Genomic DNA, 22,157 nt, shown 5'->3' on the forward strand with positions numbered 1-22,157 from the left:
CCATGAAGCGAAGGTCTTTGAGGGCAAGACCAGGAGTCTTTCTTTTGGTGTCAGGAAGTGACGCGGGCTAGTGGGAGGAGGAAGGGAGAGACTGGCGCTCAGTCTCCCTCTCTTTCCTCTGGACTCGGGTGGAGAGTGGAGCTAGAAATGTGCTCTCCCTTTAATAGATAGGAATCTAGGCCTTTCTCTCTCTTTACCAAATTCTTATTCTCCTTAATAAATGCTTAAAAGTCTAACTCTTGCTAAAGCTTATAATTTATTGGCGACCACTCATTAAATATTTTAGACAGACTAGCTAGAATTTTAGCCCTTAACATCACTTAACCCCCACTGCCCGGCCAAAAAAAATTACACCCTCTTGCACACAAAAGCAGTTAGAATAAGATAGTTTATTTCGGGGCTGAGGAAGGGAAGGGAAGGAAGGAAAACCAAGAGAAATCCTTGGACTTCTCATGGGGAGAAAGGCATAGAGTTTGGCTCTGAGATACCAATCTCCTCGAGCAAGAGACTGGCAGGTACTTTTATGGAGGACTCATAGGGGTGACCATCTGACTGTGGAAAGTTCCTTTAGTGAGGGAGGACCATCCCCCACTGGTGGTGGCTGGAGGAGTTGGGTGAGGGGTGGCTGCAGATCTCCCAAGCCATCTCTTCTGGACACAAAGGGAGCAGCCACACCTAATCTTATCTCCCCAGTGTTAAGGGCTAAAATTCTAGCTAAACTGTCTAAAATATCTAATGACTGGTCGCCAATAAATTATAAGCTTTAGCAAGAGTTAGGCTTTTAAGCATTTATTAAGGAGAATAAGAATTTGGTAAAGAGAGAGAGAAAGGCCTAGATTCCTATCTATTAAAGGGAAAGCACATTTCTAGCTCTGCTCTCCACCAAAGTCCAAAGGAAAGAGAGTGAGACCGAGCGCCAGTCTCTTCCTTCCTCCTCCCACTAGCCCGCGTCACTTCCTGACGCCAAAGAAAAGACTCCTGGTCTTGCCCTCAAAGACCTTCGCTTCATGGGTGGAATTCTTCTACAGTAAGTCTCCAGCAGGTGGCGTCATTCCAATCGTTACACCAGAGTTGAGGGAGACTAGAATGAAGAGTAGGGGAACTAACTCAGTCCAAACTGGTTCGGCTTATCTCTCTAGTCCTATCTGTCCTCTGGTTTAGTTTCTCAAGGAGAAGATTTTTTGATGTGCCCCAGAGAACTTCTGGGATGCCCTGGGCCCATAATGATGTGGGCTAGAATTTGGGGTCAAATTGATTGTGAGTCATCCCAAAAGAATTACAAGACTCAGTGACTCAGTTTACCAAGTTTTATTGCAATACTGTGACTGACCACAGGGAGAAAACCAGAAAAGTGGAAAGGTATCTCTCAAATAGTGAAAGAAAAGACAGTTATATTTATAGTATAGATAAATTGATTATCAGTCTCATTATAATAATCTCTCCCTCTGGGAGGTACAAGGGAGGGCCTGTCCTCATTATAATATTATCCACCTAGGGGTGTTACAGGGGAGGGCTTATCCTAATTTGGAGTTCCTGGGGTCTTAAGCCAACCACCAAGGCTGGTACCTTTTTCAGTGGAGGTGTGTTTTGGGGGTTTACACATCATAAGGTGAATCTGGGGACAAATTTGGCCTTTTCTATGCATGTCTCTTTCTGATTCCCATGGCTAGTTTCAAAACATCTCCATTTTTCATTAGAATTTCTATAGGTCGGAGCAGCTAGGTGGTGCAGTGGATAAAGCAGGGCCCTGGATTCAGGAGGACCTGAGTTCAAATCCAGATTCAGGCACTTGATACTTGCTAGCTGTGTGACCCTGGGCAAGTCACTTAACCCTCATTGCCCCCCACACAAAAAATCATATTAAAATGATATGGGGGCAGCTAGGTGGCGCAGTGGATAGAGCACTGGCCCTGGAGTCAGGAGTACCTGAGTTCAAATCTGGCCTCAGTCAGACACTTAACACTTCCTAGCTGTGTGACCCTGGGCAAGTCACTTAACCCCAACTGCCTCACTAAAAAAATTTTTAAAAAATTTTAATTTTTTTAAAAATTTTAAAAAAAGGACTGGAATAAAATTGAAAAAAAAAATGATATGGCCAATCTTTTGGGTTGTGTGACCAGCAAGATGGCAGTATTAGTTGCATTTTCCAAACCTCTTTAACTATCCAATCCTCAAAAAAAATTTTTTTTAAAGAATTATGCACTAACTGTAAAAAAATTACCACTGGAAATCCCACAAAGTAAAATCCTTATAGCATTCACTTAACACCCCTTCCCCATGAGGCTCTATGTTCCTGACACTAGGCCAAGCACATCAAGCTCCAATTCAGCTCCTACCACACAAGCAGCAGACATTGACTCTTCACAACTGTATGAGGTAGAGGGGGTTGAAAAGGTACTGGCATCTTACTGTGGCCCTTCTGTAAGTCAGCATCCCTCAAGGCTATAAAGACTAAAAGCCCTTCCTGCCCTCCCCACCTCAAATTACAAAAAAGTGGCAGATAGTCATTCAGCCAAACTGTGAGAAGAAAAGGGGAGTACTGAGGGAGGAATCAGGGTAGGGGTCAACATGTATGGTTGGCTGTACTGGGCCTGAGGGAGAAGGTATTGAAACACTGAGGCCCATTTCTGTCCCACCAGAAGGTACTGGGGAAAGGACAGGCTGGTAAACCCAACTGACGTAGTCTGAGAAAGCTTTGTAGGCCAGTCTTGAGGATGTGTTTACCAGCTTGAGCTATATCTTGCCACTGGACTCCAGTGACTGTGGAAGGAGAGGGTGAGGCTGACAACTTTGCACCACTCTCTGTGTCCTTAAATCCAATCCACTTGCAAGTCAGGTCCTCTTCTAGAGCAAAAGTCAAACAAGGAACAAGGACAAAAATTCACCAGCAAAGGGGTAGGAGTCAGAAAGTAAAAGATGGGAGAATATGAAAGGACTGAAGGACCAAAGGTTTAAAGAGAAAAACCCTTAATAAAAGCCCATAATAGCAGCATATAAATTGACAGATACCAGAAGAATGAATAGTAAACATTCAAAGAAAATAAAAACTCTCAACAAAAATCACAAGACAAAGAAAAGTAAACCAATGACTGATGAAATGCAGAATCTTGTGGTCTCCCAAGAGAACAAGGTTCAGCAACAGCAACAAAAACAACAAAATGCTAGAATTATATAAAGAGATAAAAATCATAAAATAAATTAGGAATAAATATGTCAGAACACAGAAATCAATAAAGAATTTTAAAATGATTTGCAAATTAGCAAAAAATGAATCCACAATGGAACACAAAAATAATAGAGTGGAAGGAAATCTAGCAGAAGAAAAGCAAATAGCAAAAAAAAGCACAGGAACGGTAAGCTAAACTTATTGACCTTGAAGATAGATTGCACAGAGACAACTTAAGGATCATGTAACTCCCTGAAGAATGTGACAAATGAAAAACAAAAAGAAAACTGAACATCACAATGCAGGAAATAATGCAAAAAGACCCAGAAGTTCTGAATGTAGAAAACAAAAAACCAATTGAAAGAATCCACAAATGGATTCTAAAGTGGGGAAAAAGACACCTCAAACACCAAAACACAAAATTGATATTTTTTAACAATTCCAATGACAAACAACAAAGTATTCTAGTAGCCAGGAACAAGACCTTTCAATATAAAGGTCTGGAAATTCCAATAATACAAGATTATTGGGCAGCTAAGGGGTACAGTGGATAGAGCACTGGGCCTGGAGATAGGAAGACTTATCATCCTGAGCTCAAATCCAGCCTTAGACACTTAATAGGTGTGTGACCATAGTCAAGTCACTTAACACCATTTGCCTCAGTTTCCTCATCTTCAAATGAGCTGGAGAAGGAAATAGCAAATTGCTATAGTATCTTTGCCAAGAAAACTGCAAATGAGGTCACAGTCTGACACAACTAAAATGACTGAACAATAGAATATTCCAAAAACCAAAACTCAAGCTGCATCACAAAATGCCAAATCTTGAATGAAAAAATATCAATATTCAACAAAAAGAGAGGTATTTGAAGCAGAAGAGAACTCAATCACTGTGGACTAAAGTAGGGAATAAAGATGAGTGAGGCAACCCTGTCAAGTCAATGATTTAAACATTAGAAGTTATTCTTTTGGGGGTAGCTAGGTGGTACAGTGAATAAAGCACTGGCCCTGGATTCAGGAGGACCTGAGTTCAAATCCAGACTCAGACACTTGACAGTTACTAGCTGTGTTGACCCTGGGCAATTCAGTTAGCCCTCATTGCCCCACCAAAAATGAATGAATGAATGAATATATGAAAATTAAAATGGTCCTTTATTTGGCTCTAGAGAAAGTAACCAAAGGGTAAGTGAAAGATTTCATCCCTACGGAAGAGGTGAATTAGAAACATCTTCCTCAAAAATATTACAAGCTGCCAAAAAGAAAGAATTCAAGTACTGTGGAGCCCCAGTCAGGATAGCACAAGATCTAGCAGCTTCTACATTAAAGGACGGAAGGGCATGGAATATGATATTCCAGAGGGCAAAGGAAATGGGATTACAACCAAGAATCAACTACCCAGCAAAACTCAGCATTATCTTTCAGCGGAAAAAATGGGACTTTAAAGAAAAAGAAGATTTTCAGATATTTGTGATGAAAAGACCTGAACTGAATGGCAAATTTGACTTTCAAATACAAGACCCTAGAGAACCATAAAAAATTGGAGCTGGGGGACATACCTGGGATCTTACAGTGGACTGTCTTGTGTCTGAGGCTGGGTTTTGGCTGGGATCCCCCTGGGTCCAGAGGTGATGCTTTGTCCACTGTGTCACTTAGCTAGATGATAACATCTTTAGGGTTAAATTGAGGGGTGAAGGGAATTCACTGGGGGAGGGGGAAGGGCAGAAGTGAAATCCTACATGAAAGTAACAGGAAAAGGCTTATGGAGTGGGGGAAGAGATGAGAGAGTAGCAGGGCAGTAAATGAATTTTACACTCATCAGAAAAGGCTCAAAGACCTTAAACTCATCAGAGCTGCCTCTAGGAGGGACTAACAGACACACCCAACTGGGTGTAGTAACCTGTTTAATCTGGGCAGTAAATGAGCCTAACACTCAGCAGAAACATCCTCCCCTCAAAACAGAAGGAAGGCAAAAGCTTTTATAGAGGTTAGATGGGGTGACCACCTGAAAATGGAACGTTCCTTTTTAGGGTAGGGTGGGGAAAGCTTGGATGCTTGTCATATTCCTGAGAGTCAGGCAGATTTTTTTTTTTAATGATGGTCCAGACCTTTGGGGTTATCTCTGTCTCCTGGCTCGGATCAGGTAGTACTCAAGCCTAACTCACTTTCTTGCTGTAGAATTTTATCTACCTTTACTTTAGGTGTGTCATTCCTGATACCTAGTTCAGCAATCTAAACTTTAATAGTCCCGCAATTCCTTGATATATTTGTCCTGTTATCTGGTCATTTTTGGTTTTGCTTCTCACTGAAGAAACAACTTCTGAGTTATCCTAAGCCCCATGTCACTAGTGTTCAGAGGTTTGGTGGAATTCCCTTTGCCTTGGTCCAACATTGTTGTCCTGGAGAATGAAGATGCAGAGGAGAGCAACATCTAATTTTAGCAAATTGTGTACTTTAAATTTTATTGTAATTGAATCTATTCTTATTTCATTTTAAGGTACACAATACTGCATTCCAGTCCCAAGCTTGAATCACTCACTGGACTTAACTAAGCTAAGGTTGACCCAGAAAAGGTGACATTTATTTAAAACACTGTGTAGTGGGGGCAGCTAGGTGTCGCAGTGGATAAAGCACTGGCCCTGGATTCAGGAGTACCTGAATTCAAATCCAGCCTCATACACTTGACACTTACTAGCTGTGTGACCCTGGGCAAGTCACTTAACCCCCATTGCCCCACCAAAAAAACCAAAAAACACTGTGTAGTGACAGTCTAGTAAGCCTGAATTCAGTTAGGGATACTCTGATCATTAGGAAGACACTGACCATGAAAAAAATATGGTTGATCAACTTACTGGGGTATTCTTTCCTTGAAAAAGCAAAACAGTTAATTTGCCAGTGGTTAGTCAGAAAGATAACAAAGCAGACGTGCCACAGGCACCCAGGAAGTTGGGCACCTTGAAATTTATAGCAGAAGCCTAACTGGGAGCCAGATGGGCTTGCTACATGATTAGGACCAGGTAGTGACAATAGTCTCAAGTTGGGAAGATGACGTATTTGCTGTTTCATGCATCCCACTCCCCAAAAGCTAGCATCCCCAATTAATTAAGAATGTGGTATATTTACTATTTCATGTATCCCATTCCCCAATGGCTAGCATCCTCACTCCCCAAACAACTGTAACTTTTCAGTTCTAAGTCTCTCCCCCTATCCCTTTCTATCCTCTTTTCCTTTGTTCAGGTAACTGAAATTTAGACTTCTCCTGGCTATATCTCTGTATGCCAAATTAAAACTTTTTACTTAAACTTTAATTGGATCATGTATGGGAGTAATCTTTTGAAAGAAGGATATTTTCAGATCCAGTTTTGCAGTGTCAACTGTTATTTGATGTTTATTGAGCAAAGTTATATCTAGGAGGTTGTGGACAACCATTCAGTCTGTAACAATGCTCTGGTTCCTCTACATTTTATCTGTTGAACTCTCAAGGATATTTTAGGATTTGTTTTGGTGGCAGAAGATTTGCCTCTGGTTAGTTAGTTAGTTTTTTGCGTGGTAATGAGGGTTAAAAGACTTGCCCTAGGTCACACAGCTAGTGTCAAGTGTCTGAGGCCAGATTTGAACTCAGGTCCTCCTGAATCCAGGGCCTGTGCTTTATCCACTGCACCACCTAGCTGCCCATCTCTGGTTAGTTTTAAAAGATAACAACTTTCTGATGTGTAATTCTTTTTTTTTTTTTAAACGGGGCAATGGGGTTAAGTGACTTGCCCAGGGTCACACCGCTAGTAAGTGTCAAGTGTCTAAGGCTGGATTTGAACTCAGGAACTCCTGAATCCAGGGCCGGTGCTTTATCCACTGCGCCACCTAGCCACCCCACTGATGTGTAATTCTAACCACCTGATTATGTCTGACTATCCAGAAGATGAATGAAAGAATTCATGAATGAAAAAGCATTTATTAAATATTTACTCTGTGTCAGGCACTGTACCATGTGCAGAAGATCAATCAGACAAAACAATCCCTACCCTCAAGGACCTATTTGTTTTTTATTTGTGATATATAATTAAATTTTATATCTATATCAAACATAGATATAATATACACATACATATATGACATACATAATGCATATTTTCTACATTATTATATTTAGATATATCTAGATATATTCTAATACATATAACTTAGTATTTTAAATCCTTTTCCTTTTTTTTTAAACAGGCAGGTTTTTTTTACAGGTAAATAACTGTTATAAATAATGTATACATATCAATTTATACAAATAATACATATGATAAATTTGTTTAAATATAATTACTATATAAGACCTAAATAACTCATATGTGCACAACATATGTATTTATGTGTGTGTATAGAAATATATATACATCTTGTACCCTTCCCAGCACATCCTTTCCCCACCTTTTTTCTTTTCTTTTTTTTTTGTCCAGGTTAAACATTTTTATTTATATTTTTCTGCCCCAATCTCGATCCTTCCCTCCTTCTCCCCTTCCCCCCAGCAGGCAAACAATACGACATGGGCCATACCTATAGGATCATGCAAAACATCACCATAACAGTCACTTAATGAAAGAATGTGAAAAATAGCACTTCCCAGTCTACTTCATCAACACTGGCTTCCCCCCTGGAGGTGGGCAGCATGCCCCATCAACACTCCCCTGGGATTGGCCAGGACCACCTCACTGCTGAGAACAGTCAAGTTGATGTGGGATGGAATTAGGGTCAAACTGATCATGAGTTGTCTCAAAAGAATTACAAGATTCAGTGACTCAGTTTCCCAAATCGGACTGAGCTAGCTTACTGGTGGTGGCTGGGGGAATTGGGTGAGGAGTGGAGGACCATCCCCCACTGGTAGTGACTAGAGGAATTCGGTGAGGACACAAAAGGCGAAGCCACACCCAAGGGAGACCAGAATGAAGGGTGGGAATCCAAAGCCAGTTCAGACGGATTTGGTTCCGCTTATCTCTCTAGGGGCTATCTGTCCTCTGGTTTAGTTTCTCAAGGAGAAGGTTCCTTGATGTGCCCCAGAGAACTTCTGGGGTGCTCACCCCATGACAGCAATATTTAATGTAATTTGGGGGGGGCAGCTAGATGGCGCAGTGGTTAAAGCACCAGCCCTGGATTCAGGAGTACCTGAGTTCAAATCCAACCTCAGACACTTGACACTTACTAGCTGTGTGACCCTGGGCAAGTCACTTAACCCCCTATTGCCTGCAAAAAAAAAAAAAAGAAGAAAAAAAAAGCTTTAAAGTAATTTGGGGACAGGGCACTAGCACCTCCAGATAATAGAGATAACCTAATAGAAAGTGGCTTAAAGTAAAGCCTTTGGTCTTTCTCCCCCCTCTCTCCCTCCCCCTCTTCTCTCCCCCCATTCTCTCTCGCTCTCTTTCCTTCCCTCCCTCTCCTTCCCTCCCCCCCCCACCCCCACCCCCTCTCTCTCTCTCTCTCTCTCTCTCTCTCTCTCTCTCTCTCTCTCTCTCGATGCCTTGTCGAAGAACCCTGTGAAGTTCTCAGCACCTCCCTTCATTCATTCATTCATCCTCTGTTCCAAGCCTTCCGAGCTGGAAAGGACAGCAGAGGCCATCCAGCCCATCCAGTAGCCGACCAAGCATCCCCTTATCCCCCACCGAAGGCCCTCAAGCATTAGCTCGGAGAGTCCCTAGTTAGGGGAGCACTGGCAGCCCAATCCACGTGTTCACTTCTTTAGCAAACACTGATTAAGCTCCTGCTGCTTAAAGCGTCTGGATTGGGCGGGGCATCGGGGGTGAAAGAGAGTAAAGATTGAAAAAACAAAGAAAGAAACAACTCCTGTACTCCCCGAGGGATGTAGTAGTGAGGGATAGAATCCTAACCTAGGTCACTTTCATATGTAATATGACATGAGCGCACCTTGATCCTGCACCAGCAGGCGGCGGCCCTTGCTACCATCATTGAGGGGAGCAGCCCCCGTGGAGAAGGGGCCTGACATCTGCCAACACCAACAACAACCACAGAGGAGCTGCGCTTCCGGCAGCCAAAATGGAAGTAAAGGATCTGATTATAACCTGTGAAAATAAGATGCAGACAGAGCTTGACCCTATCTACCCCCAGCTGGTAAAACGGTGTAGCCTTCTATCCTCGATGGATCTCCCAGGTGAAATGCCTCTTGATCTACTCACGCAGGAGAAGGCCCCGATTTCCCCAAGGAGCTCCACCCGGCACTTCCCAGCTCAGAAGGATATAGATTATGCCCAGATGGCACAGAACTCTGAGAACAAGAAGTCAGACTCCCACTTGCAGTTGTGACTATCCTTCTGGAACCAGGCCCCCCAGAGGCCCCCGGGGCCAGCCCAGGTTCACAGCATGCAGTGCTTACAGCCTGTGGAGCAGGACTCAGTGCAGAAACTGAATCGAGTTCTGGCTGCTTCCAGTGGTCCGCTCCTGCCTGACTCGGGGCCCAGACAGATGCAGGGGGCAGGGGCCTACATCACTCCCAGTCAGATGATCGGACAGCCTCCAAACCAAAGATCATCGGCCTCCTACCCTCCTAGGCGCTCAGCCCGGCCTCATCCCAAGGCCAAGAGAAGACTCACCTACAACCCTTGATCAGCCCCTCCCCTGGTCCCTCCCAGGTGTGGTCCAATGCTGGCTACCTTTGCCTTACTGACCTGGTGACCCTGGCTTAGTCACTTCCCTTTCCTAGCCTCAGTTTTCTTCTAAAATGAGAGGCTTCTACTAAATGATCCTTGAGGTCTCTAACTGTTCACAATGTGTAATCCTTTGTATGCCTACCTTTTAAAATTGGAAAATAAAGGGATGTCCCCATGGAAAAAAAAAAAAAGTAAAGCCTTTGACGGGATCTAGGGAGACAGAGGTAAGGAGGAAGTGTATTACTGGCTGGGGGTACAGCCAGTACAAAAGATCATGAGATCATAGAATCTTAGAGGTCACTGGGTCCATTCCCTCTATTTTGCAGATGAGGAAACAGGTCCAGAGAGTCACAATATGAACCTGATGTGGGCTGGGATTTGGGGTCCAATTGATAGTGAGTCGTCCCAAAAGAATTACAAGACTCAGTGACTCAGTTTCCTAAGTTTTATTGCAATGCTGTGGGTGACCACAGGGAGAGAACCAGAATATTAGAAAGGTATCTCTCAAATAAGGAAAGGAAAGGAAAGACAGTTATATTTATAGTATGGATAATTCGATTATCACTCATTATAATAATCTCCACCTTGGGGAGGTACAAGGGAGAGCCTGTCCTTCCATTATAATATTCTCCACCTAGGGGTGTTTCAGGGGAGGGCATATCCTAATTTGGAATTCCTGAGGGTCCTAAACCAACCCCTGAGGTGGGTACCTTTTTCTGTGGATGTGTGTTTTTGGGGTGAATCTGGGGACAAATTCGGCCTTTTCTGCGCATGTCTCTTTCTGATTCCCATGGCTAGTTTCAAAATAGAATCATTTTTTCATTAGAATTTCTATAGGTTGTCTTTTTCCTTTATTGTTAGTTTGACCTGACCCGTTCTAGTCCGTTCTGGATGTTGATCACTATGGGTACGAGAACCTAACATAAATTATCCATTAACTGGGATCTGACTCCCTTTTAGAGCTAATATCTGAATTAGAGCTTGGGTCTTAGGTTTTTCTATTGAGAACTGCAAAATTTACTGAGAACTGATTCCCCACCACCACCCCCCTTTACCGGGCAGGTGAATTGCCTGGGGCTGACTGTCTTTGTCCTTTCCAGATTCTTGATGGACTCATGGACCTTCCCCCAAGCAACTTATCCCCACCCACTGTTCCCCACCTTACTCCCTGGACTTTATGTTATTATGTAAAAAGGGTCCACCTACATTAAGTAGTTTCTATTCCGAGTCAGTAACGCCTATACTTAAATTAGGTGCTGTTCTATTATTTCTTTTGTCAAAGGTTCATTTACATTAATTAGCTATATGTCACTCTGGAGCAATCTTTTGGTTCCCTTTTTATTCTGTTACCCCCATTAAAAACCCTGTCCTCGGTTCCCATCTTTGGGTATTCCTAGCTTCCGAGCTTTGAGATACCAGGAGCTATAATTCCTCTGCCCCGATTAAAGACCTTATTTTCTCCTATATTGATTGTTTCCTTGCCTCCTACATCAAACCCAGATCTTCCTTATTCCAGGGCCACCAATCTACCTCCTCTGCTAGGCACAGAAGGAGGTCTGTTCAGCTGGACCAAAGCTTTTATGAAAGAAAATAATGTTCTGCCCCAAAAGATGAAAATCAGTGGATGATTCCCACATGATTTAATAATGCTTGATGAGCTAGTATTTAATACTGGAACAAGGATTCTTAATCTGGGGTCAGTAAACTTGGTTTTAAAATATTTTGACAACTGCATGTCAACATAATTGGTTTCCTTTGTAATCCTTTGTATTTTATTTTAAGCGTTTAAAAACCACTCTTCTGAGGAGTCAATGGGCTTCATCAGTGCCAAAAGGGTCCATTTCACATACAAAAAAGCTAAGAGAACCCCTGTTCTACACCCCGCTCCGCCCCCCACCCCCATTCCTTTGCAGGGATGCAGTCCCTGGGCCTGGTGGTGCACTACCTTGTCTACGAGTTTCTGGAAAATATGCAATTCAAAAGACAAGTTCAAGGGAGCCCTTAACAGTCCTTCACCACATATGCTTTCATGACTTTTTCGATGCATTGGTTTGTTGTTTTTTAGGGGTGAGGGAAAGCTCATATTTTTTCTTTAAAAATGTCATTTGGGGGGCAGCTAGATGGCGCAGTGGATAAAGCACCCACCTTGGATTCAGGAGTACCTGAGTTCAAATCCGGCCTCTGACACTTGACACTTACTAGCTGTGTAACCCTGGGCAAGTCACTTACCCTCACTGCCCCGCAAATCACCGCCCGCCCCCCCAAAAAAAGTTATTTGTTATATATATTATTTGTTATATATGAGTCCCTGGGAGGACGGGAGAACCAATGTGAAAAATAAGTTAATTAAAAAAAAAAAACCAGGGGGCAGCTAGGTGGCACAGTGGATAGAGCGCCGGCCCTGGAGTGAAGAGGACCTGAGTTCAAATCCTGCCTCAGACACGTAACACTAGCTGTGTGACCCTGGGCAAGTCACTTAACCCCAAGTGCCTCACCAACCCCCCCCCCCCAAAAAAAAAACCAAAACAAAACAAAAAAACCCCAAGAACCACTGTCCTAGAAGAAACAAGGAACCACTTGACATTCTGGGTACCGGGGTGCCAGATTTGTCCCCCTAACACCCTAGTCTTCCCTTCTTGAACTCAACATTCCAGTTACTTCCACCCAGCCTTATAAACCAGGAACTCAAGGCCCTGCACCATTCTGGTGCTCCGGAAGTCCATCAGCTCCTTGGGGAAGGGCGCGGCCAAATCATTGCATGCCGGGAATTGTAGTCTTTGGACTTGTTTGCGATGGGAGCAAGTGTGGGGGTGGAGGAAAAAAAAAAAACCACAGAAGGCGGAAGAAGGGGGGGAGGGGGGAGAAAAGAGAAGTAAGTGCGCTCACGTGACTCGGGGATCAGGGTGTTGTCGCCCCCCCCCCCCCCGTCCATACACACCCTTGCGATTGGCTAGACCTTATTCTGAACGACGACACGCGGGGCAGGGTACGGAGCGCAGGCGCACTATTCTCAGAAGCTCGGGAGCGGGGTGTCTGTGCGGCCCCTGCCATGGCGCTCACAGGAACCACTCGGAGAGCGGAGTGATTGTCAACAACACAGAGAAGTGTGCGGCGCCTCGGAGAGATCCGTCGGGGGTTCGCGGAAGCTGGGGTTGTTGGAAGGGGGTTTTCACGGGGGGGGGGAGGAGCGTGGGGGGGTGTCGAAGGAGGTGGGGCAGAGGAGGAAGGAAAACGAGTGCCCAGGAGGGGCGGGGAGAGTAACGGCCTTGGGGAGGGGGGGAGGTGTGGAATCTTATCCCCACCCCCTTTGGGAGGCTTTAGGGCCAGGACAGCTTCAGGTTGGGGGGAGGGTATCCCCGAAGGAGATTTGGGTAGAAAGTTGGGTGTGGTTTTGTAGCCCCACGGATGCCTAAGAATCTTAGGGTTGGACATTTCCCATTTGATGATTTAACCCCCAACTTGCGAGCCCAGATGGGTCAGTCTCCTGGTTGGTGTAGCCAAAAAGGAGAATGACGTTTGAGCCGAGAGCGATATTGGGGGGGGGTGTGGTTTGGTCCGACTCCTTCATTTTTCAGAGGGAGGATTATAAATCCCAGAAAAGGGAAATTGATGACACATAGACAGGAGACTGACTCCTGGATTCCCTACCCACTTTCCTATTAAACAAAAAACCAAAAAACCTTTCTGCTCTAAACCCCACAACTTTTTACACTGCTGGGGAGAGGTAGCTAAGACTTTGCCCCCAGCATTCACCACATGGATGGGGGTGCTCATTAAATTTATCGAGTACTCCCTCTTATGTGGAGGTCTCTGGGTGGCCATACAATAAATGATATTGCAATGTCCTCCCCCGCCCAAATCAACCCCAGGTTCTGTGTTCAGGACTGTTTTCTCCCCCTCCCCTTTGCCTACTGTGGACATAGGGAAGGATGCTATCCCTTGAGTATATCGTGGTACCTGCCTTTTACAAACCTCAGGCTCTTCACAAAGTCAAAAGGGCCACTGTGCCAGTTTAGAGGAAAAAGTACTTTTCAATCAGAACTCTTGAGAAGCAAATTTGCCCAAGTGTGAGCTTAGGCCTAAAAAATATGACCTCTTCCCCTTCTTCCCTACACAGTACCCAACAGGCTCATCCTGTTTCTAGTAATTAACCTTTTTTCTCCACCTGTATTGTTTCATGTTCTGTTCCACCCATTCTCTTTGAAGTGGAAAGGTTTTTGTCATGGGTCTTATGATGTTTCTCCTACAGGACACTGCATCTATCTAATGCTCTTGCACAGTCCCCATGTCTGGAATTTCTCTTAGAATCACTTGTTTCAAAATTCAACAGAAATTTAATCTGCAGAAAACCTTTCCTGATTGCCCTTTCCCATATCCATTAGTGATCAAATTATCTCTATTTTGTAAATGGACATGTACATATAAACACCTTGAGGGCAGGGGTCCCTGGTTCCCCCCCACACCATTTTTGTCCATATATACCCAGCATCTAGCACAATGCCTGGCACGTAGTAGGTACTTAATAAACGGAACAATAACTGCACAAATTCCATGACTAATTAGTTGGAGGGAGACAGTCCCAACCCCCCTGTGAATGTTGCTTAATTTTTATCTTGTAATCAGAGATATCCCATGATGCTCATTGGTTTTGTGACATTTTGTGTCCAAACAGGCTCTTGGAACAAGGAAACACTGTTGCTGTCATTCAGTATCATCTTTTGTGACTATTTTTCATTCTTTCTCAGTGGGAGTTTCTGGGACAAGAACTATCTCTAGCTTTCCCTCCCACACTTCTAAATGCTGTGTGATTGTTAAATAAGCATGTGCCTTGCTTTACATAAATTCTTTAGCATCATTCCAGGAAATGTGTAGAAATTGAACTTAACATTTGAACCTCCTTCATACTTTTATTATTTAAAGGGAAACCCTGGTGTGAGTCCTTTTTCATCATCATTTCATCATTTACCTGTTTTACATTTTCTCTAAGTGGGCATACCTGCAACTAGATATCTCATAAAATTACAGAGTTGGAAAAGACTTCATGTATCATCTGTCTAATCCTTATTCTTTTGGGGGGTGGGGGTGGGGAGCAGGGCAGTGAGGGTTAAGTGACTTTCCAGAGGCACACAGCTAGTGTCAAGTGTCTGTTAAGAATAACGATTGGGGGGGCAGCTAGGTGGCACAATGGATAGAGCACCAGCCCTGGATTCAGGAGGACCTGAGTCAAATCTGGCCTCAGACACTTAACACTTACTAGCTGGTGTGACCCTGGCAAGTCACTTAACCCCAATTGCCCCGCAAAAATAAATAAAAAAAAGAATATCGATTGGGGGCAGCTAGATGGAGCAGTGGATAAAGCACAGGGCCCTGGACTCAGCAGGACCTGAGTTCAAATCCAGCCTCAGACACTTGAAATTTACTGGCTGTGTGACCCTGGGCAAGTCACTTAACCCTCATCGACCTCAAAAAAAAAATAAACACCATTGATTGGGGGGGAGGGGGCAGCTGGGTGGCACAGTGGATAAAGCACTGGCCCTGGATTCAGGAAGACCTGAGTTCAAATCTGGCCCTCAGACACTTGACAGTTACTGGCTGTGTGACCCTGGGCAAGTCACTTAACCCTCATCGTAACCTGCAAAAAAAAAAAACACTCAATGATTGGGGTGGGGAGGGGCAGCTGGGTGGCACAGTGGATAAAGCTCTGGCCCTGGATTCAGGAAGACCTGAGTTCAAATCTGGCCTCAGACACTTGACAGTTTACTAGCTGTGTGACCCTGGGCAAGTCACTTACCCTCATTGCCCTGCACCCTCCCCCCCAAAAGTTATTTTTTGTGACATCACTTGAACCTTGCAGACTGCAGTCTCCCGTTCCTCCGTTGGCACTTAACTCCAGATGGAGCCGGTTTGCAGCATGTTGGGGCCTCCTGCAGACATTGCTTGTTGAGATTTGGGGGGAAGGTGGATGCAGAGGGAGGGAGAGGAGGAATTTGAGGGACTATGGGAAATACAGGGCTTTTTATCCAGGCTTCAAACCACATCTCCAGTCTTCTTAATCTTTTTTCTCCCTTCCTGTTGTAGCATTCTAATGACCTATGATCATGTGAACTCTCCTTCAGTGACATGGATCACATGACAGATGCCTTCAAAGGAACCAAGAAAGGCAGCCTCTATTTTGACTCCTTACAGAGTAAGTCTTAGGAGTCCTTACCTGTCAATTTGAGGCCTGACATTTTAGGAGAGTGACTCGGGTTTCTAGCAACGCTGACACTGGTCAGTGAGGTTGGATGCCCCTGAAACATTAATGACTTTTTATTTCCCCATCTCTGTGCTGTTTCTTTGGTGTCTCCAGGTAGGTGAGCCTGACAGCTGCTGAGTAAATTTCTGCAAACTCCAACACTGCCACCTTCTGTATATATACAGGTGGCTAGAGCTGCTGGATTGACATAGACCTAGGAATGGGTTTGGGTGTTTTTTCATTTTGATTTCAACAAAAGGCAACTGTTAGCCTGAAGCTTCTCTGGCAGAATGATGAATATGGTGACACAGCAACAAATGCCCCAGCCAGGAAAATAGGCCAGCAGTGCCTTGTAGGAGGAGAAACAGCCAGCTAGCAAAAGGGAACTTGCATCCTTCCCAAAGGCTTAATAAACTGGGTTTCCATTAGCCCTAGAGAACAGAAGGTGTTCCCTGAAAAGACTCCTCTCCTTTAGTTGCCCATTGATGCTTATTTGTGTTGTCTCTTGGGAAGGGACATTGTGTTATCTTAATCCTCATGGTTTAGCAGAGTAGAGAGATTTCTTATAAGCTGGCCGCGTATCTATAGGTCAAAGTTACCATCTTGAATTTCATACAGACAGACAAATTAAGACAGGGATTTTAGATATATTTCTAAAACTCTGAACCTCCCAGGTAATTTGCTTGATTGCTCCAGAACAGTATGGCAGGGAGCCATTGTTTGGCCTCTTAATGTCTATGAGTGCAATAGCAATTGCTTGTGTTTTAGCCAGAAACCTTGAGGGCTTTCCTCTTTCAGACTTTCCTTCCTTCCTTTCCTTCCTTTCCTTCCTCCTTTCCTCCTTTCCTTCTTTTCCCTCCCTCCTTCTATTTATTTGTTTATTACTGAGACCTGGGAAAGGCCTTGGCTCAAAAAAGGCCCTGGTCTTCCACTGCACAGGGCGGGGGCCATCTCCATTTGTTCTGATGTTATCTTTGCCACTGAAACCTGATGGCTATGGAGGAGGGTGGTAAATGCACAGCCCTCACTTAAATCCAATTTACTGTAAGTCATGACATCACTTGGATGTCATGGTCCTCTTTGAGAAGGAAGGACACATATTTGTGACCCTGGGCAAATCACTTAAGGCTATTTCCTTGCCAAAAAAGGGAGTGGGGGAGAAGGAAGGATAAACAACAACAGTCTTTAACTCTTTGAGGTTCAATGTTTACTTCAACCTTTTCAAGAAGCCTTTCTTCATACCTACCTGATGCTCAGGTGCCACAGCAGCATCATAACCTGGAAATATATATTCGTTTGTACTTTTCCAAAGTGTCCGATTCATTTTATCTTGTATTTATACCTAGTCCTGGTAAAGATCTTTTGCATTGGCCCCTTCTCAGCATATGCTTTTTTGGTTTTTTATATATAATTGGTCATCTTGCCTGAAGTTATTCACTTCAATCCGTGGTCCAAAAGTGCTACCACAGTGCTGTCCCCAGAGCACAGGTCTGATCATGTTGCTTACCCGGGACAAAGAATAGTTCTTTTACCTTTACAATCAAATGCAAACTTCTCTTTGACACAGTCTGATTCCAGCCTAATTTTTTTTTAACTCACACGGTACTCCCCTTTACGTGCTTGGTTTGGGCCCAAACTATCCTACTTCATTCTTCACATTCACACTTTGTCTCCCATCTCATACACATGACCTTCCATCTCCTGCCTCTGGGCCTTTGCAGAAGCTGTCCCCTATGCCTGGCATACCCTTCCTTCTCAGCTCCCACTCCTAGATTCCCTTGGGTGTCCTTCAGAGCTCAACTCAAGTGCGACATCCTTCATGAGGCTTATTGCCTTGTACATATCCACATAAACTTCTTCACATATATTTTGTGTATATGGTCATGTGTCTGTTTCGTGTGTTCTTGGGGCTTCTGCTCCTTGTAAAGTGGGACTGTTGTATTTCTGGTTTCCTGTTCTCCTTGCTTAGTACAGTGTCTGCCTCTTGGCAGGTATCTAATTCATGTGCTAATAGCCTCCTGAGAGGAATATTCCTTGTTCTATATGCCCCCACCCTGGGGATCTGCTGTAGTACAGTGATGCACTGTTTGCTTACTCTAGTATGATGGATAGGCTCACGGAGGCCCCTTTGAAACTGGGTGTACATTTGGCTGAACAACAGAAAAAATCTTAGGAAAATCAGGGAGATAGATGCTAGTAAAACAGCCTCAGGTTTTCTCTCGTGATGCCAGTCCTTGTCTGTTCCCACAGGTGATTTTCTGTCCAAGGGAAAAGACTCCATGCAGTCATTCATGATGCCGTTTTACCTAATGAAGGGACTATGAGATCAAGCAGCGCTTGCTGTTTGGTGGCAAATTACATCAGGGGGAACAGTGAAGGCAGAAGCCAGGAGGTCTGTCAGACTGAGACAGACTGAGACTGGGTATAGGACAAGCCTACCAGAAAGGAACTCTTAGTTACAATTGGCTGTTGCCTTGTGGGCATTTGTTTTGGTCCTTTCTCCACCCTTCCTCATCCTCCTTCCCCCAGGGGCATTTTCCCAGTTCTATATTTAATTCACAAATCAAAACTTAAGGTAGCTGATCAATTAGAGGTCTATGGGCTCGAGAAGGACAGTTGTTTTTAAGGGCCTGTGAAATGTTAGTATTTTAAATGACATTTTGGGTCTTTTCATACAAATGAAGACACAGTTTTTCCATCTGTGCCTGGAGATTATCTTTTAAAAATTTCAGCTGTGAACAGGAACCTTAAATTCTCTTGGGAGAGGGGACCTTGTATTCTAGCCTGGGTGCAGAAGAGAAGCCCTTTTTAAATGCGGAGAGGTCTTTAAAGGTCTCCCTCTGCCGGCACCTGAGAACTGTGCTTGTATTTGATCTTCCTCATCTGAGCAGGTCCTGCCACCCAGGAGCTCTCAGTTAGCCTTCAAGGCCTTCACTCTGGTGCCTTCTGCATGACTTAGGTTTCTTTTGGTCCCTAGAACATGATAATATCGACCTTTGCTTTGAGATTCTTGGCCTCATGGAGTCACTCTTATTGTTGGCTTCATTGAGACTTAGACCTAAGGTGAGAGGCTCTTCCTCTTAGTCTTGAGGCCAAAGCAGGACTGTGTCCTTTGTCACTGGATCTGGGCCTTCTGCCTCTCTCCACATTGCTGCCACCTCACCTAATGATAACTTATCCCCCACCTGCAAGGACAGGAGTGCTCCAGTAAGCACCTTAGCACTCGGGGCTCTGCTGGTGCAGGAAAAGCTCTTTGTTCTGCTGACAAATGCTGGTGGGAAGGAGGCAGCCATGCGGCTAAGCCAGGACCGGGTGTGGGCCAAAGTCCAGGTGCAGTCTTGGCAATGAGGGAGAGGCACAGCTGAGCCAAACCTTTCCCTGCAGGCTTCCAGGGGAGTTGGACAGGGTCCCAGAAAGGACGAATGACCATCTCTTCAGATAAAGCCTAGCTTTCTTCTACCTCGTTAATTTTGTTCCTGGTTTTCCTCCCTTTTCTTTCTCCAGGTGGCTGGGAAGGATCAGCTGTATATAAATTGACCTTTCAGCAGGGGCGCCATCGAGTTTGGACAGCGCATGCTACAGGTGGCTGCCCAAGGTATGAAGACTCCAAAAGTTGAGGACCAAAGATAGATTGTTTTTTAGGACTGACTGGGCTTGTGATGGGGCATCCTGGCAGGGTAGGGTCACAGAATCTTGAACATAGGAAACAGGCACGTCTGACCTATATTCGAGACAGGCAGTAAAAAGGAAAGGAATTAGGGGCAGCTAGGTGGCACAGTGGATAGAGCACCGGCCCTGGAGTCAGAGTACCTGAGTTCAAATCGGCCTGCTAGATACTTAACACTTATTAGCTGTGTGGACCCTGGGCAATTCACTATACCCCCAATTGCCTCACTAAAAAAAAAAAAAAAAACATGCATGAAGACTTTTGGGGCAGCTAGATGGTGCAGTAGGTTAGAGCACCGGCCCTGGAGTCAGGAGTACCTGAGTTCAAATCCGGCCTCAGACACTTAACACTTACTAGCTGTGTAGCCGTAGCAAGTCACTTAACCCCAATTGCCTCACTAAAAAAGATAAAAAAAAAAAAAAAGGAATTGGGGTGGCTAGGTGGTGCAGTGGATAAAGCACCGGCCCTGGATTCAGGAGGATCTCAGTTCAAATCTGGTCTCAGACACTTGCCACTAGCTGTGTGACCCTGGGCAAGTCATTTAACCCTCATTTCCCTGTACCAAAAAAAAAAAAAGGAATTGAGAATTGTGAATTCTTAGGATATCTACCCTCTTCATCTGAGCCTCAGCTCAGCCTCCACTCTTCATTGTGCCCTGATTGAGTAAGCCCCCTTTTATTCTATGGTTGCAGCCTCCAGAGGTGAAGTCCCAATGGAGCTTATGGGTACTCTTACATGCCCAATGGAGCCTATGCTTTTCCTATGCCAGCTGCCAATGGAATGTACCCAAACCCTCCAAGCTATCCCTATGCACCACCTCCACCCGGTGAGTCTGTTTCGCTTCTACTGGTCACTGGGTAAAAGGGAGGGGGGAGGTGTCTGTGTTGGTGTAAATTTAGAATTTGTTGAAGGTTTGACAGAGAAACAGAAGTCTGTCTGGGTCTGCTGATGTGCTAGTTGAATTGTATGTGTGACTCAGCGGTCAGGTGTTTACCCTAGAGAGCCATCTGTCCAGGCCGGTTATTTGGCTCTTGGTGTTTTGCCAAGCAGAGTTTTATCCAGGACCTCCCATGATGGATGGGGCCATAGGATACATGCAGCCCCCACCACCTCCATATCCTGGACCCATGGAACCACCTGTGGGTGGCCCTGATGTACCATCTACTCCTGCAGGTAAGGGACCCACTGCTAGCAGTGCTTCCCCCCACCCCTGCCCCGCTAGGAGGGTCCACTTCCCCAGCATCTCTAGAGAACCCTAGAAAGTGGGAAGGAAGCTGACAAGGTAAAAGTAGACATTGCCCATCTTCCTCCCTCTGCTTGATTGCACCCTCTGGAGATCAGTGGCCACCCAGACATCTCGGGTCCATAATTCCCAATGTCTCCAGCTGCAGCTGTGCTGAGTCAGTTGGAGCTGGGTGGAAGGGGTGGGGAGGGGCAGGCACCAGCAGCTGCTCTGGGTTAGGATCAGTGAATCTAGAGGGGCCACTGACCTCACTCCCTTGGAGAAGGGAAAGGATGGACGATAACCCAGTCATGCTGGGGCGGGGGTGTTTCTTTTTAGCTGAAGCAAAAGCTGCGAAGCTGCTGGCCAGCGCCTACTACAACCCTGTCAATCCCCATAATGTCTACATGCCCACGGTTGAGTGTGCCAGGGCTGGGTGGGAGGGCACCAGCCTGGCTGGGTAAAGCACTAGCTAGAAATCAGCGTGAGAGGGTTAGGGGAGGGGGGTTGTCCTGTGCTCTTGAGTTGGGCCAATTTCTTTTTCTCTTTTCTTTAGGACCAGCCCCCACCACCTCCATACTACCCCCCAGAAGACAAGAAGACCAGTAGATGTCCCTGCAGTCTAGTCTCCTCATCACTCACCTGCTCCCTTCTTCCCCCCAGAGCTGAGTTTGGAGTCGGTGGGCTGGCTTGTTGTCAGACCTGCGCTTTCCTCTAGGCCCGTGTGTAGGTTAGCAGTGACAGGCACAGAGAGAGAAGGGGAGTAGCCTGGGAGAGCTCCAGCTGGCCTAGCAACACTGATACCTCTCCTCTCCACCTTCGTCACTGGCACCTTCTGCTCAGTCGCCATGTCTGTTTTACCTCCTTTTTGCATTAACACTGCTTCCCATAAGGAGGGGGACTGTTTCCTGACCAGCTCCTACCCAGCAATCTTATTTGTTTTAATTCATTTTGGTCTGTACTTGTGGCTCCTCCCGCTCAGCAGCAGAGGGGTGTTCCTAGCTCCCAGACCTGCAGAGTGACTTGGCACTCATCCCCAAGGGTTCCCCTTCAGCCCTCCCCACATTCCATCACCACTCTGATTTCGCTGGCTGTGAAGTCTAGTCTGGGTTTCCAGTGTGAGCAGAAGATCCGGTGGTGGCGTGCCCTCAAGAGCCCCATCTTTCTTATTCCCATCCCTTTTGGGGGTGTCACACCTGTTCCTACTCCTACTATCTTTCCTTTTAT

At 45.2% G+C, this 22,157-nt stretch overlaps 1 protein-coding gene across 1 annotated transcript; it reads left to right on the forward strand.

The window, feature by feature from the left end:
* Positions 1-10,709: 10,709 nt before the first annotated feature.
* WBP2 (WW domain binding protein 2) lies at positions 10,710-21,824 on the forward strand. The gene is given in 13 exon segments (XM_044003292.1): positions 10,710-10,713; positions 12,709-12,910; positions 15,885-15,904; positions 15,907-15,993; positions 18,292-18,356; positions 18,358-18,433; positions 19,546-19,582; positions 19,584-19,636; positions 20,401-20,418; positions 20,421-20,534; positions 20,759-20,881; positions 21,270-21,346; positions 21,487-21,824. Coding segments are annotated over 13 exon segments (1,038 nt in total). The 3' UTR covers positions 21,649-21,824.
* The last annotated feature ends 333 nt before the right edge of the window (positions 21,825-22,157 follow it).

Source organism: Dromiciops gliroides, chromosome 4 (genome assembly GCF_019393635.1).
Source record: "Dromiciops gliroides isolate mDroGli1 chromosome 4, mDroGli1.pri, whole genome shotgun sequence".
NCBI classification, from domain to species: domain Eukaryota; kingdom Metazoa; phylum Chordata; class Mammalia; order Microbiotheria; family Microbiotheriidae; genus Dromiciops; species Dromiciops gliroides.